This window comes from Melanotaenia boesemani, chromosome 8 (genome assembly GCF_017639745.1).
Source record: "Melanotaenia boesemani isolate fMelBoe1 chromosome 8, fMelBoe1.pri, whole genome shotgun sequence".
In the NCBI taxonomy this organism is placed as follows: domain Eukaryota; kingdom Metazoa; phylum Chordata; class Actinopteri; order Atheriniformes; family Melanotaeniidae; genus Melanotaenia; species Melanotaenia boesemani.
Window position 1 is genome coordinate 35,865,240 of NC_055689.1, and position 15,210 is coordinate 35,880,449.

General features: G+C 46.2%; 1 protein-coding gene across 1 annotated transcript; it reads right to left on the reverse strand.

The window, feature by feature from the left end:
* Nucleotides 1–4,800: 4,800 nt before the first annotated feature.
* On the reverse strand, nt 4,801–5,909 carry LOC121645009 (E3 SUMO-protein ligase ZBED1-like). Its single transcript, XM_041993284.1, has 2 exons — nt 5,472–5,909; nt 4,801–5,349 (listed from the first exon to the last, which is right to left on the reverse strand). Exons 1-2 carry the CDS (start codon nt 5,907–5,909, stop codon nt 4,954–4,956), a joined length of 834 nt encoding a protein of 277 aa, XP_041849218.1. The 3' UTR covers nt 4,801–4,953.
* Between the last annotated feature and the right edge of the window lie 9,301 nt (nt 5,910–15,210).

The window sequence follows — 15,210 nt, forward strand, 5'->3', positions numbered from 1 at the left end:
GATGCTGCAGCTGCAGTTTCAGGCAGAAACACTAAGAGAGACGCTGAGATGCCACTGTGGGCTGGTTGCAGACGTTTCACATCTCTACCACCCCAATGCAGATATTTGCAGGGACGTAGTTAGCAGGAAATAATAGAAGCTTTTCACTGTACTTCAACACTTCTTTCTTTCTACGTTTTTACTGACATGTTTCTGTAGTTACCGTCATGTGTTGCTGCTACTAAGAACTTCATGGGTAAATCCAGAGTAATTATGAAGCTGTTGAACAGTAGTTTCCTCGTATTTACCCATTTGAACTAGCTGCAGTTACCGGGTAAGTAAGTGAACTTCACATGTTCTTACTGGGTAAATACCTAAAACTGACTGATAATTTGGTCCTTTCAGGAAAAAAAGCTTCATTTTCATCTTTATTTGGGGAAGATGATGTTCCCATTTAAAATGAGTGTGTTTTGTAGTGATGGGACTTATGGCTCTTTGAAACGAGTCGTTCATTCGGGAGTCGTCACTTCAAAGAGTCGTTCAAAAGACTGGTTCTTTTATGTTTTGCATTATTTTAAAAGAGCAGTGTTTTAATCCTAAAATAAAACATTACATTACAATTTAAGGCATATTAAACATATTAAACTTTTCCATGCAGCAGCCCACCTGTGGAGGTCTGTTTGGTCCAGCAGGACCCACCAAAGATTTCATGCAGTAAAATAAGCCAACAAGCAGATTTCCAGCCAGATAAACACACTGATGAAGTCACAAAGTCTCCTCATCAGCTTTAACCTGGACTAAGAAAATGTTCCTCATTGGCCCAGTTTACAGCTGTTTCTGAGCTGGACCAGGACAGATGTGGACAGATGTGGACGGTAGCCTACGTGTACAGACTAGTTTAGCTGAGCAGCAGCAGTACTGAAATATCCACCTGTCACTTTAACACAGCACATAAAATGAACTGGTATTTTCTCTGTGGTAGCAGGAAATCCCATATAGACCCTGTATGTCCAAGGCTGGAATAACCAGTAGCTTTTATGTTTGGGCTGATGGGAGATGGAACAGTACAGCAACAAACCAGGTGGTTGTTTGCAGTTGCACCAAAAACCATGTGATATGATCGCTGTGACACCGTTCCAGGTCACATTATTGGTTTTCCTGCACACTTTACAAAAAGCTTCCCGATCGTTCCCCATGACCGGCTAAAGCCGGTCTTTAAATGCCGGGTCAGCGAGCCAAAGTTGTGGGACGGAACGTGGCTTGCTAGCATCAACATACTAGAGCTGTTCCGACACCACGCATGCACACAACAGGTCGGACAGCAGAACCGATCGAGGCTTTCAATGCCGGCCCAGGTCCTGCCGTCCGTCAATCTTTTTGGAGCAAAAATAACAGATATTTGTTTGATTTAAATAACGTTAGCTAGCGCTTTTTTCATACGTTACCCGATGCTTCGAACAAACTGGTTAATGTTAGGAAACGAGCGGATCTGATGCTGGAAAATTCCATTAGCAAGAAAGCAAACTTTCTAGCCATCTAACGTTAGCTAGTTGTAATGTTAATTCCAGCATTGTCTGATTGTCTTGCTAACTAAAGTTAACCATTTAGCTTGCTAGTATTTCAGCTAGCCAGCTGGTAACCTTACAGTAGGCTTATCATTAGCCCCGAACTTTAGCCTGGTGCTTTGCCCTGAGTTCTGGCTTCTAGGAATTCTGAGCTACCCTGAATATTCATTACAGAGGTTGTCGTGTGCGGTCGCTAGGGTTGCCAACTGTCCCGTATTAGCTGATACATCCCGTATGTTTGTCTAAATTGGATTGTCCCGTACGGGACGTCTCTTGTTCCTTATTCTAAATGCTGCTCGTTGTCTTTGTTGCGGTCACGGTTGCCTAGAGACAGACGCCACCTACCGGCGCTGCTCACAACACCTGAACCTTTTTAAAACGTCCTCTGCACCCGATACTCCACCACGTCCTCAAAAACGAAAACGCTTTCATCCTTAGCTGGACAGCGTCGGAGATGTTTACAGGACAGATTGTAAAATGTGTCGGCGTGTTTTCAGTGGTGGGCGGTCTGACGTCAGACATCACGCATCAGGAGAGCAACACTGGAGGCACTCATCATCTCCTGAGACGGATCCGGTGTGGGACGTCATGTCATGATTGATCCATGTCCGGAATTCAGGACCACGAGTTTTTAAAGTCGAATGAAGGATCATTTATTTAATATACAGCAGTATCAGCCGTTATAAATATTTTATATTTCTCTGCGGGGTGCCCAAAGTGGGGCCCGCGGGCCAGATTTGGCCCGCCTGACTGTTTGGTTTAGCCCGCCAATTAGATATCAAAATTCTTCCTTTTATGTCATTCTTGAAAGAGCAACCATAATACACAATTTAAGAAAGATCAACCAGACCTGGTTGATAATCTCTGTCTACCTGGAGATCTTACAGGGCTCCACTACTTTATACAGGGCTGTATGGGACTATACACCTCACTCATGGTGCTGCTGTTATATCAAAGATCCACCATGAGCCTTTGCATAATAATGTTAAATTTGTGGGCTGAACCATAAACATGGAGCGCCATAGGCAGTGGCATACAGACTAGAGGCGTTTTAACACTGCATGGGAAGAGAAATATTTTTTACAGATGTTAATTCTAAGGAAGTCTGTCTTATCTGTAATCAGTCTGTGGCTGTACAAAAAGAGTACAATATACGTCGTCATTATGACACAAAACATGCAGCATTTTCTAAGTACCAAGGAGAGGCGCAAAAGAAGAAGTCCAGTGAGCTGCTAGCTAAACTCCGTTCACAGCAAAGTGCCCTTGCACGGCCCTCAGCTCTCCAGGACAGCGTGACACTGGCCAGCTATGAAATGTCAGCTCTGATTGCAAGGACTGGAAGATCCTTTTCAACTGGGGATTTTGTTAAAGACTGTCTGTCCACAGCAGCTTCGTTGGTCTGCCCATCTCAGACAAGGGTTTTCTCTCAAATCAGCCTCTCCCGCAACACGGTGACCCACCGTATTGAAGACATGAGAAAGGGCAAAAAGGAACAATTTAAAACCAAAGCATCTGGATTTACTGTTTTTTCACTTGCATGTGATGAGAGCACAGACATTTCGGATTCAGCGCAGCTTTTAGTTTTCATCAGAAAACCTGCCAAATGCAGCCGAACATTGACAGGCTAGTAATGTCCAAAGATCAGCTTCATGTGTCTCACTAGTGTTAGCAATTTGCCTGGTGGAACATACATTGTTTGTTGTTTCCATTTTGCACTATGCTTGGTTAGAATTAGTGCCTGTAGTTTTGTTTGATGTCCTACTACCTGTGGCTTTATTGTTACTTTTCCATAGTGATGTTAGTAGTGTGTTATTTGCACAAGTGTTTGCATGCATGTACAATAATTAAAAGAATTATAATTTACTTTTATTTGTGTTTCACCCTTAAAATCGCTGTGTTTGGCCCGTGGCGCACTGGTCCAATTTCACTTTGGCCCTCGGACGCAAAAACTTTGGGCACCCCTGGACTAATGGATCAACAGTTAATAAATAAATGTTGTTCAGAGAAAACGTTTATTTTTAAACTATAACTTAACTTTAATGGTTACATGAAGTTCTCAGTGTGTTTAGTTTATATTTTAAAAATTCATTGTTGCTCCACACAAACAGATCTGCTTTAGTTACTGGTGCTGCTGCTGCGTGGTAGATTAACCAGTATCTCTTTAACTAGGTTAAGTGATTGTACAATAACTAAGTTGTGTGCATATGGTATTTTGTTATGTATTTTCCTCTTGTATGATAAATAGGGATGCATGTTATTACAGCTTTATGGAGCCTATTAAACTCTTAATATGCAGTAACGTTGCACTATAAACAATGTGTTCATTGGTAATAAAGCATTTAAAGCTTTCAGTATAACTAACTGCTTTTTAAATCACACTTTTACTAAAAACACCGGCACAAAATAAAACACCACTGCTGTGGGTTCCCCACCCCACGGGAGTCGGGCCGTGGTGGTCGTGGCCCTCGGGCGCTGTGGTTGGCGTCCCTTATTTTCTCTTCTGAAAGTTGCACCCCTAGCGGTCGCGTTAGGCAGTCATTCATGGCAAGTGAACCGATGGATGCACATATGGATATTTACTGTTGCTGTTTATTTTTTAACTCTATGTTTTGCCTCTGTGGAGGTTAAATGACCCTGCTGGGATAATTAAATGGTTCTTAGATTCTCCAGTGTGGTGTAGACCAGAGCCTGCCAGAGTTCACAGTTGGAGGTGATGCTGTCAGCTGGTGGGCAGAAGTCTTTCAAACGGGAAGGTACCCAGCTCTCACCACAACGGTACAGGCAGCATAGTCAGTGTTCCATGGACCACAGGTAGAGTCATCTTTTAGTTATATGTCGGAAATCATTGACTCGAAAAGTGGCAGCATCGACATTCTTAGTGCCGTCCAAACCGTCAAACACACCATGCTGACCCGAAAGAAGACGGCAGTAGAGATGTTTAACAGGGTAGACATAAAGTACGGGCCAGTAGATGAAAAGATTTGTGCCAGAACATCCTGTCGGCTGGAAGCAAGGACAAAGCCTTAAGGAAGCAGGAAACCTTGATGGCCTCCTCTACTATATGTAATGTTTTTCTTATGTTATAAAACCAGTCTGGTCCTCCTCTATAATTTGAGGCGCGAATGTCTCAAATCTTTCTTTCCAAGACGGGAAAACAATTCAAAAACAATGTTAAATAAGTAATTAGAAAAACAAAATTCAACAATTCCAATGAAATAAAAAAGGGCCTTACACTCGTAGGTCAAGTGAAAAATGGAGCAGTTTTCCTGAAAAATAGCAAATATATTTTTTTAAACAAAGGCTGACACTACAAGTCAGGGTGAAATGCAGAACAAACAAAATCTCAAAAGTACTTAATTAACAACAATACTTGCTTCCCTGACATCTCTACATCACTCTTTACAGTTTTTTACAAGAAAACCAGCATGTCAACCTTAGATGGTTTTAGACATGAGCGCTGACATGTGACAACATTTCCACTAGCACCAAACAATCTCTCTGATGGCGAACTGGTGGCTGGTAAGCACAGGAATTTACGAGCCAGTTTGCTCAGCCATGGAAAGTTAACTTTGTGCACTCTCCACCAGGCCAGTGGATCTTCCTCTCCATCGATAGTAGGAGTCATCAGGTAGTTGTCCAGTTCAGCTTTAATGGCATCCTCCAGCTCCATAGTGAAGGAAAGAGGAGGGACAACCTTGCTCTTGAAGAAGCTGCCCAGTGACCGCTTTCCCTTCCCTGTGGTGGATGGGTCTGCCTTTGCTGCACCCTGGTGGTGCATCTGTGGTGCTGAGACGAGCCTCTTTTCCTATAAAACATAGTGATGAGAGCTGGCAAAGTTTCTATGTAAACAAAATACCAGTCAGTGTAATAAAAATGTCACTTGTACTGATATGGTATTCTAAACATTACTAAACTACACAAAGGTACCTTTCGTGCCACCTGCTCCATTTCGATCTTCACTCGCTCTTTGATGTGTGGGACATTCTCTGCACTTATGTAGTCAGTCTTGAATCTAGGATCAAGGAACGAAGTCATGTCCATCAGCTCCTGTGTGGCTGGATTGCTGTATTTATCTTCAATGTAGACAAGAGCTCTTGACTTTATTTCCTTGGTAAGATCTGTGTCCTCATCGCTTCTAGTCAGAGTTGATGTTCTCAGGAGATGGAGAACTGGCTTCAGGTACGACACACTTACATAGGCTTCACCAGACAGGGCATCTGTAAATTCCTGAAGAGGACCAATGGCTTTGTTTATTGATTCAAGGACTTCTGTGTCCTGCCAAGTGTGGACCAAGTGACGTGTCTTCTTGTCTTCAGACAGAACCTGAGACAACGCTTTGCTCTGCTCCAACACCCTCTCAACCATTTTTTGCCTTGAGCCCCATCTTGTTGGACACTCTGAAATTAGTGAGTGCTCAGGTAAATGTAATTCTTGCTGTGCCGTTTTCAGTGCCGTCTTCTTTTTCCAGCGATGAGAGAAGACACCAACCATCTGTTTGCAAAGTCCTGTTGCCCGTTTAACTCTTGCATCATCTTTAATAGCATTTTCTGGACCAAAAAAAAAAACAAAGAACAAGAACATAAACCGTAAATGAGCATCACAGGCTGATAATGTTATAATAATGGAAAACTTCACAGGGCAGATTTTAGCAAGACAACAAAAGAAATCCAATAGAAAGCATTAAAGAAATAAGTCATCAAAAACACATAACACATTATTCATCATCTAATATTTATGTAAATATCTTATCATTATTAGGCTAATTATATAAATAATTTCTAAGGGTTTCAAGGAAATACAACATAAAGAGAAAAACTACTGACTATACTGAGTACAGGTTGCACACATCCATATAAATAAACAAACACACACACACATATATGTATGTATATATAATATACTTACCAATTGCAAGATGCAGCCTGTGTTCAAAACATTGAAGTCTGGTCCATTCATTAAGTTCCACAGTTTGGATGACATTTGCTGCATTGTCGGTTGTGATGCACGTCTGGGCCTCTTCTTTCAGACCCCAACTTGACAGACACTCTCTCAATCCCAGGGCAATATTCTCTCCAGTCTGGTCAGTGGGAAAGTATGCTGTCTGCAGACAGCGACTTTTTAATTCAAAGTTATCATTTATGAAATGCACGGTGAAACTAAGATACGGTTCGGTCGTTCTGCCACATATCTGTAGTTGTGGCGTAATACTCCACGTTTCAGCTCTGTTAACACTTTTTCTTTACACTCTGCATACAGCTGTGGGATGGCAACCTGGCTGAAGTAGGTGCGGGAGGGAATTGCATATCTTCTGTCCAGCGTGCTGAGGAGGTTTTTAAATCCATGTTTGGTGACCGTGTTAACAGGCACCATGTCCTTGGCAATATAGAGCGTAATGGCAGTCGTTATCGCCTGGTGTCTTTTGCTGGTCTTGTCATACAGAGTTACACTTTGAAATGATGCTGTAATTGTAGACTGTTTGCTACAGTGGGCCTGAGGATCATTTTCACTTGACTTTTCACCAGACTTTTTTGTCATGCACTCATCATGCAAATGCCTGTGGTGACTTTTTAAGTGCCGGTATAAGTTAGTTGTGTTTCCTCTAGACGTTGCAACTTTAGTGCAACAGGTTTTGCACAGTACCTGTTTCTGGTGCACATCTGCAGCCTCACACCCGAAATACTCCCAAATGACCGACGTACTGTTTTTCTTGGGGTTTAAAATCCCCAACTCCGCTTCTGGTTCTGCTGAAGCCATTTTTAAACACGTAAAGATTTCAAAGCGCAAGGAGCATGTTAATACTGATTGGTTAGCATGACCTGTCCACGAGCAGAATGCTGCCTCTGATTGGTGAGCTTGCCAGGATCGTAGGATTACGGCATGTATGTGTAAAATAGTTGACACAACAGATCCTGGGTCTGTCAGGAGCGCTGTAAAAACCGCAGCTTTGATGATCACGTGATCGCGTCGTCTGAAATTGCAATTTTGGTCAGAAAACGATAAATCGTTCAGCCCTAGTCTAGTGTCCTGGTGCCAAGTCCACATGTTGGCTTTCTTATGCCTGAACATGGTGTTCGTTATGGACAATCCATGACAAGCACAGAAGTCCAATAACAAAACACCAATCAGATTCAGATCAGGGGGGGCCTCCCAACACCCCTTTTCTTCCAAGGACTCCAAAAAGAGTGGATACTCTGAACTGCTGTTCAGTGCATGAGCACAGTCAGGACCCGTCCACTCCATCTGAAGGCGGAGGGAGGCTACCCTCTCATCCACCAGGGTAAACCTCAACGTACAGGCACTATGTCGGGGGGCAAGGAGCATGCCCGAACATGGAGCAACTCCACAATACAAGAGGTCCAGCCCTTCTTGAGGACGGTGGTTCCAGAGCCCAAGCCTTGCATTGAGGTGAGTCCAACTATAACTAGCCGGAACTGCTCAACCTTGTGCACCAGCTCAGGCTCCTCCATCACTACAGAGGTGACATTCCACGTCCCTAGAGCTATCTTCTGCAGGCAAGGATCAAATCTTCAGGGTCCCTGCTTTCGGACACCACCCAGCTCATACTGCACCCGATACCTATGGCCTCTCCTGCAGGTGGTGAGCTCACGGGAGGGTGGCCCATGTCACCCTTTCAAGCTGAGCCTGACCAGGCCCCATGTGCAAAGGCCCGGCCACCAAACGCTCCCATCTGTGCCCCACCTCCAGGCCTGGCTCCAGAGAGGAGCCCCGGTGACCCATGTCCGAGCAAGGCAAGGGAAACATGGGTCCATATTTTTCGACATCATAGGGGTCCATTGCATCGCGTTTTGTCTGGTCCCTCCCTTAAAAACCTGTTTGCTATAGGTGACCCTACAACATCAACATATCTCCTAGGATCATTAGGATGCCCAGACACCCCACCATGGTAAGGTGGCGGCTCAGGGAGGAGTTGTAAGCCCTCCGGTCTCTTATCCTACACCTTGGGTCTTGTCTTGTATGGTAGATCTGGGCCTCTATTGCTCTGGTGCTCAAGGCCTGCTCACTTGCAGCTTTGATCAGTTCCTCTGTGCTGTCTTTAGCCTTGTTTCCATTGAGCGGTTTGGTTCGTGCCGGTACAGTCCGGTATGTTAGTCCAGCCCTTTCTAGCCATTGGTAGAATTTCTCGATATCAGCCAATTCAGTTATCTGTTGGTGGTACATCCCATTGAGGGTCTTTTTCTCCCATGATGGTTCCGCCATCACCACTTGATCTGTTTTCCAGATCATGCTGCCTCTGATTGGTGAGCTTGCCAGGATCGTAGGATTACGGCATGTATGTGTAAAATAGTTGACACAACAGATCCTGGGTCTGTCAGGAGCGCTGTAAAAACCGCAGCTTTGATGATCACGTGATCGCGTCGTCTGAAATTGCAATTTTGGTCAGAAAACGATAAATCGTTCAGCCCTAGTCTAGTGTCCTGGTGCCAAGTCCACATGTTGGCTTTCTTATGCCTGAACATGGTGTTCGTTATAAACAATCCATGACAAGCACAGAAGTCCAATAACAAAACACCAATCAGATTCAGATCAGGGGGGCCTCCCAACACCCCTTTTCTTCCAAGGACTCCAAAAAGAGTGGATACTCTGAACTGCTGTTCAGTGCATGAGCACAGTCAGGACCCGTCCACTCCATCTGAAGGCGGAGGGAGGCTACCCTCTCATCCACCAGGGTAAACCTCAACGTACAGGCACCATGTCGGGGGGCAATGAGCATGCCCAAACCTGGAGCAACTCCACAATACAGGGTCTGACGTTAAGGTTTTTTCCTACTTGCCCTGCCGGGCAAGTACTTCTCAAGTTTACTTGCCCCTTCAAAATTCTTACTTGCCCTGCATAAGAGGTCTTCTTTCTGGCAGTGTCATGCAAACTTTTGCTCACGACTTATATCTTACTAAAATACATTTCCTGTTGACTGTATACAACACTACACAACACTTCTTCCTTCAGAAAACAGTATTTATTTTACATGTCATTACAGTGACATGCATTGAAAAACATTTTAACAAATAACAATACAATTCCCGAATACGGGGCCAGAAAGAAGTATGTGAAAGTGTAATACGTTACACCCTCCGTGCCCTGTCTGAACATGTGAGCCACCTGTTTAATGCCCGATCACAGTTAAAATCTTGCACTGAAGGGCCTTCAATAGCCAAAAACATCAACTTGGCCAACATTTTAACAGATAGCTGGCTCCTCCAGTCAACGGTCCATCGGTCCGGGAACAGTCCGGCGTCTTTTTGCCTCAACGCAAGACGAGTGTGGAATGGATTTAGCATGGCTCTCCAAGTCTGTCTTCTGTAGCTGTCGTTTCCGCGGAGAAAAGATCAGTTTCTGTCGGCTTTGGTTGGGAACTCTCTACAGACCGTGCAAAACATACCTGGCAGTTTTTCGTCATATTCTACCCACGAATAAATGTCCTTCCACGAAGGCAGGAAAGTTCGCTTTCTTTTTTCTGCTTTGTATTTCCCTCTCGAGCTCTCTGCCGTGTTCGGTAACCCCACGTGACTGAACCGTCTGAGGTCGGCACAGAGACACCCAATCAAAATCAGCAGCATATAAATAAAAAAAAGCAGCTCACGGCAACTGGCCCCTCGTGTGACAGACACAGAAGACAAAATAGACAACAGAAAAAAAGATCGAAGTGGGTACTTGCCCGGCCGGGCATGCGTGCGAAGGCTCTACTTGCCCCGCAGCGATTTTTACTTGCCCCGGGCAATCGGGCAACCATTAATGTCAGACCCTGCAATACAAGAGGTCCAGCCCTTCTTGAGGACGGTGGTTCCAGAGCCCAAGCCGTGCATTGAGGTGAGTCCAACTACAACTAGCCGGAACTGCTCAACCTTGTGCACCAGCTCAGGCTCCTTCATCGCTACAGAGGTGACATTCCATGTCCCTAGAGCTATCTTCTGCAGGCAAGGATCAAATCTTCAGGGTCCCTGCCTTCGGACACCACCCAGCTCATACTGCACCCGATACCTATGGCCTCTCCTGCAGGTGGTGAACCCACAGGAGGGTGGTCCATGTCACCCTTTCAAGCTGAGCCTGACCAGGCCCCATGTGCAAAGGCCCGGCCACCAAACGCTCCCATCTGTGCCCCACCTTCAGGCCTGGCTCCAGAGTGGGGCCCCGGTGACCCATGTCCGAGCAAGGCAAGGGAAACATGGGTCCATATTTTTCGACATCATAGGGGTCCATTTTGTCTGGTCCCTCCCTTAAAAACCTGTTTGCTATAGATGACCCTACAACATATCTCCTAGGATCATCAGGATGCCCAGACACCCCCACCATGGTAAGGTGGCGGCTCAGGGAGGAGTTGTAAGCCCTCCGGTCTCTCATCCTACACCTTGGGTCTTGTCTTGTATGGTAGATCTGGGCCTCTATTGCTCTGGTGCTCAAGGCCTGCTCACTTGCAGCTTTGATCAGTTCCTCTGTGCTGTCTTTAGCCTTGTTTCCATTGAGCGGTTCGGTTCGTGCCGGTACAGTCCGGTATGTTAGTCCAGCCCTTTCTAGCCATTGGTAGAATTTCTCGATATCAGCCAATTCAGTTATCTGTTGGTGGTACATCCCATTGAGGGTCTTTTTCTCCCATGATGGTTCCGCCATCACCACTTGATCTGTTTTCCACTGCCCGAGACATTCACTGAGCGCTTCCTCCGTTGAGGCCATCTTCCTGATGTATTCAAGGATGTTGGATGTTTCATCCCAGATAGTGGCACTCCTCTGCCTCCTTCCTTGCGCTTAGTGTACAGTCTCAGGGTGCTGGATTTGGGGTGGAACCCTCCATGCATGGTCAGGAGCTTTCGTGTTTTCACATCTGAGGTCTGAATCTCTTCCTTTGGCCAGCTTATTATTCTGATGACCGGCAGGGCATAGCTGTTAATTGCCCGGACCTTGTTCTTGCCATTGAGCTGACTCCTTAGGACTTGCCTTACTCGTTAGAGGTATTTGGCTGTGGCTGCTTTTCTTGTGGCCCGTTCGAGGTTGCCATTTGCTTGTGGGATTCCAAGGTAATTGTAGCTGTCCTCAATGTCTGCTATTCTGCCGTCTGGGAGTGAGACCTCTTCTGTATGGACTACCTTCCCTCTCTTTGTCACCATCCACCCACACTTCTCAAGTCCAAATGACATTCTGATGTCATTGCTGTAGATCCTGGTTGTGTGGATCTGTGAGTCAATGTCTCGCTCGCTCTTAGTAGAGGAGGTGACTGATGGTGGACCCATTTCTGAGTTGGTATCCATAGCCAGTCTTTGTGATTATTTGGCTGAGGGGGTTCAGACCTATGCAGAACAGCACAGGGGACAGGGCATCTCCTTGGTATATGCCACATTTGATGGACACTTGTGCAATTGGCTTGCAGTTGGCCTCAAGGGTGGTCTTCCACTGCCGCGTTGAGTTTGCAATGAAGGCTCTTAGAGTCCTGTTGATGTTATACATCTCCAAGCATTCCATGATCCATGTGTGTGGCATTGAGTCATAGGCTTTCTTGTAATCAATCCAGGCAGTGCACAGATTGGTATTCCTGGTTCTGCAGTCCCGAGCGACTGTTCTATCTACCAGCAGCTGGTGTTTTGCTCCTCTGGTATTTTTACCAATGCCCTTCTGTGCTGTGCTCATGTATTGATCCATGTGCCCACTTATCTTATCCGCTATGATGCCTGACATGAGCTTCCATGTGGTGGGGAGACAGGTTAGTGGCCGATAGTTGGATGAAACTGTTCCTTCTGGATCAGGATTGTCCGATCTTCAGTTAGCCATTCAGGGTGGGTCCCATCCTTTAGCAGCTGGGTCATTTGTGCTGCCAGGCGCTCATGGAGTGCAGTTAGCTTCTTTATATATATATATATATATATATATATGTATATATATAAAATTTTATTTATTTATTTATTTTTCTACTATGTTTTTTTTAGGTAGTTGAACTTAAAACAAAAATCATTATCAATGGAAAAGTCACAATATATTGAAGTGGTGACGAAGGGCAAATAAATATTTTAAGAATTATATTGTTAAGAACATTGTTTAGTCCCTGATATGTCCAGGTGTAACATGTAACTACAACATCACTAGTTCTCTAATCTCTACTTTGTACATCAGGAGGAAAATTTTGGTTCAGTTGAAACCAAACAACGTGGGAATAAGAAACAAAAACAACAATAAGAAAAAAGTGCATCTAGATCATCCATTTTCTTTCACTCATTCTCTGTTGCTGGTCTGGCCCATGGCCACTCCCACTAACTCTTCACCTCCATTTCCTCCTCCAGCTTCTCCTCCTACCCCTCCTCCATCTTCTCCTCATGCTCCTCTCTGTGTTTTGTTTCTCCATGAAACAAGTAGCAAAGCAGGCATGTGCAGCGTGCACGCTTCCAACACCCTCCTCCTGTGTGACGCTAAGATGATGTTCTCCTCCTAAAGGGGGGGAAACATGATCAGCGCTCTACAGGGAGAATACTCCCTTCCTCTACTTAATGATATAAATATTAAATCCTATTTTTTCTTTTTTAGGAACCCTAATAATTTACCTAAACTAAAATCTTAGTGGCGCTGTGCGAGCAGCTGCGTGCTACGGCAGCTCTGCCTCCTCTATTCCTTTTTTTTAGCGTTTTCTATGGTTTTTAGACGTGGTTTTCCTTTTTCCTTTACAGTAGTCAGTACCAGGTGCAATTCTGCACATGGGAAGCCTACTTTTATTGATTTTCTATTTGGATTTCTGCTTCTTTTGGCACTTTTCCAAACTTCGGCGGGGGACACCTTTGGTTTCAGCCACGGCTCCATTGTTTACACCAGGGACCAGCTGTTAGCTCTGAGCGGCACTGCTCTTCTCTACGCGGAGAAGCCAGAGATTCCCGCGGAGATACGGAGAAAAAGAAGAGGCTGCAGAGCAGGAAGAAAGCTCCAGGAGAGGAAACGGAGGTACAGGCCATATTTACCCTCCGTGATTATGGGAAACGTTCGTTCCCTCTCTAACAAGACCGACGAGCTCACGGCGCTGACCCGGCTACAGTGGGAGTTCAGGGAATGTAGCCTCATGTGTTTAACGGAGACGTGGCTGAATAGACTTATTCCGGACTCTGTGGTTTCCCTGGATGGATTTAAACTTTCGCGCGCGGATAGGAGTGCGGCGGAGAGTGGTAAGAGGAAAGGCGGGGGACTCGCGGTGTATGTCATCGAGAGATGGTGCAACCCGGCGCACGTCTGTGTAAAGGAACAACTCTGCACCAGGGACATTGAGTTACTCGCTGTGGGTATGCGGCCGTATTACCTCCCGAGGGAGTTTTCACACGTTATACTGTTTAATGTGTACATCCCTCCCTCGGCTGATGCAGCAGCTGCTTGTGAGCTGCTCCACAGCGCAGTGACTCGGATGCAGACTCGCCACCCGCAGTCCCTCCTGCTCATCAGCGGGGATTTCAATCACACCTCGCTCTCTGCCACTCTCCCTACTTTCGTCCAGTACGTGAAGTGCCACACCAGGGAGAACAAGACGCTGGACCTACTGTATGCTAATGTGAAGGACGCATACACCTCCGCCCCCCTCCCCCCGCTTGGACGCTCTGATCACAACCTCGTACATCTGCTCCCTGAATACACACCCAGGGTGAGAAGACAGCTGGCACAGAAGAAGTCTGTGAAAGTGTGGACCGATGAGGCCAATGAGAGACTGAGAGACTGTTTCCAAACCACAGACTGGGAGACACTCTGCAGCTCTCATGGAGAGGACATTGATGGTCTGACCCACTGCATCACGGACTACATCAACTTCTGTGTGGAGAACACTGTGCCAACCCGAAGGGTGCGGTGTTTCTCCAACAACAAACCCTGGGTGACCCCTGAGCTTAAAGTCCTGCTGAACCAGAAGAAGAGGGCTTTCATTTCAGGGGACAGAGAGGAGCAGAGGAGAGTTCAGCATGAACTCCAGTACAAGATCAGGCGGGCCAAGGACAGCTACAGGAAGAAGCTGGAGGAGCGGCTGGAGCAGAATAACACACGGGACGTGTGGAGAGGGCTGAAGGAGATCTCTGGATTTGGACAGAGTGGTGCCAGAGGGACAGCTGATGGAGACCAGCGCTGGGCCAATGATTTAAATCTGTTTTTTAACAGATTTGATTCTAACCCCACTCTCTCTGCCCCCCCTCCCTCCTCTTCACACATCCCCAGTCCAGCGTCAACCATCCCCTTCCCCCGACCACCTTCATCTTCACCTCCACTTTCACCTACCCCCCATCTCCACTCCACACCAATGGACTCCACCACCAGCCCCCCACTGCCCTCCACCTCCCCCCTCTCACTTACATCGGCCCAGGTGAGGAGAGAACTGAGGCGGCTGAAGAACAGGAAAGCTGCAGGACCAGACGGCATCAGCCCCAGGCTGCTCAGGACCTGTGCAGACCAGCTCTGTGAGGTGCTCAGGTACATCTTTAACCTGAGCCTCAGCCTGGAGAAGGTCCCTGTCCTGTGGAAGACCTCCTGTGTGGTTCCGGTTCCTAAGATATCACATGCTAAGGAACCAAACCATTACAGACCCGTCGCCTTGACCTCCCACCTGATGAAGACCATGGAGAGGCTCATCCTCAGTCACCTCCGCTCCGTGGTGTGCACCACGATGGACCCGCTGCAGTTTGCCTACAGGCCAAACATCGGGGTGGAT

Excerpts from the sequence above, each read along its gene's own strand:
- LOC121645009 (XM_041993284.1), bottom strand. The coding sequence starts at position 5,909 with ATGGTTGAGAGGGTGTTGGAGCAGAGCAAAGCGTTGTCTCAGGTTCTG. Across the intron at positions 5,350-5,471 it reads TGGAGCAGGTGGCACGAAAG|GAAAAGAGGCTCGTCTCAGC; the intron begins GTACCTTTGTGT and ends TATGTTTTATAG.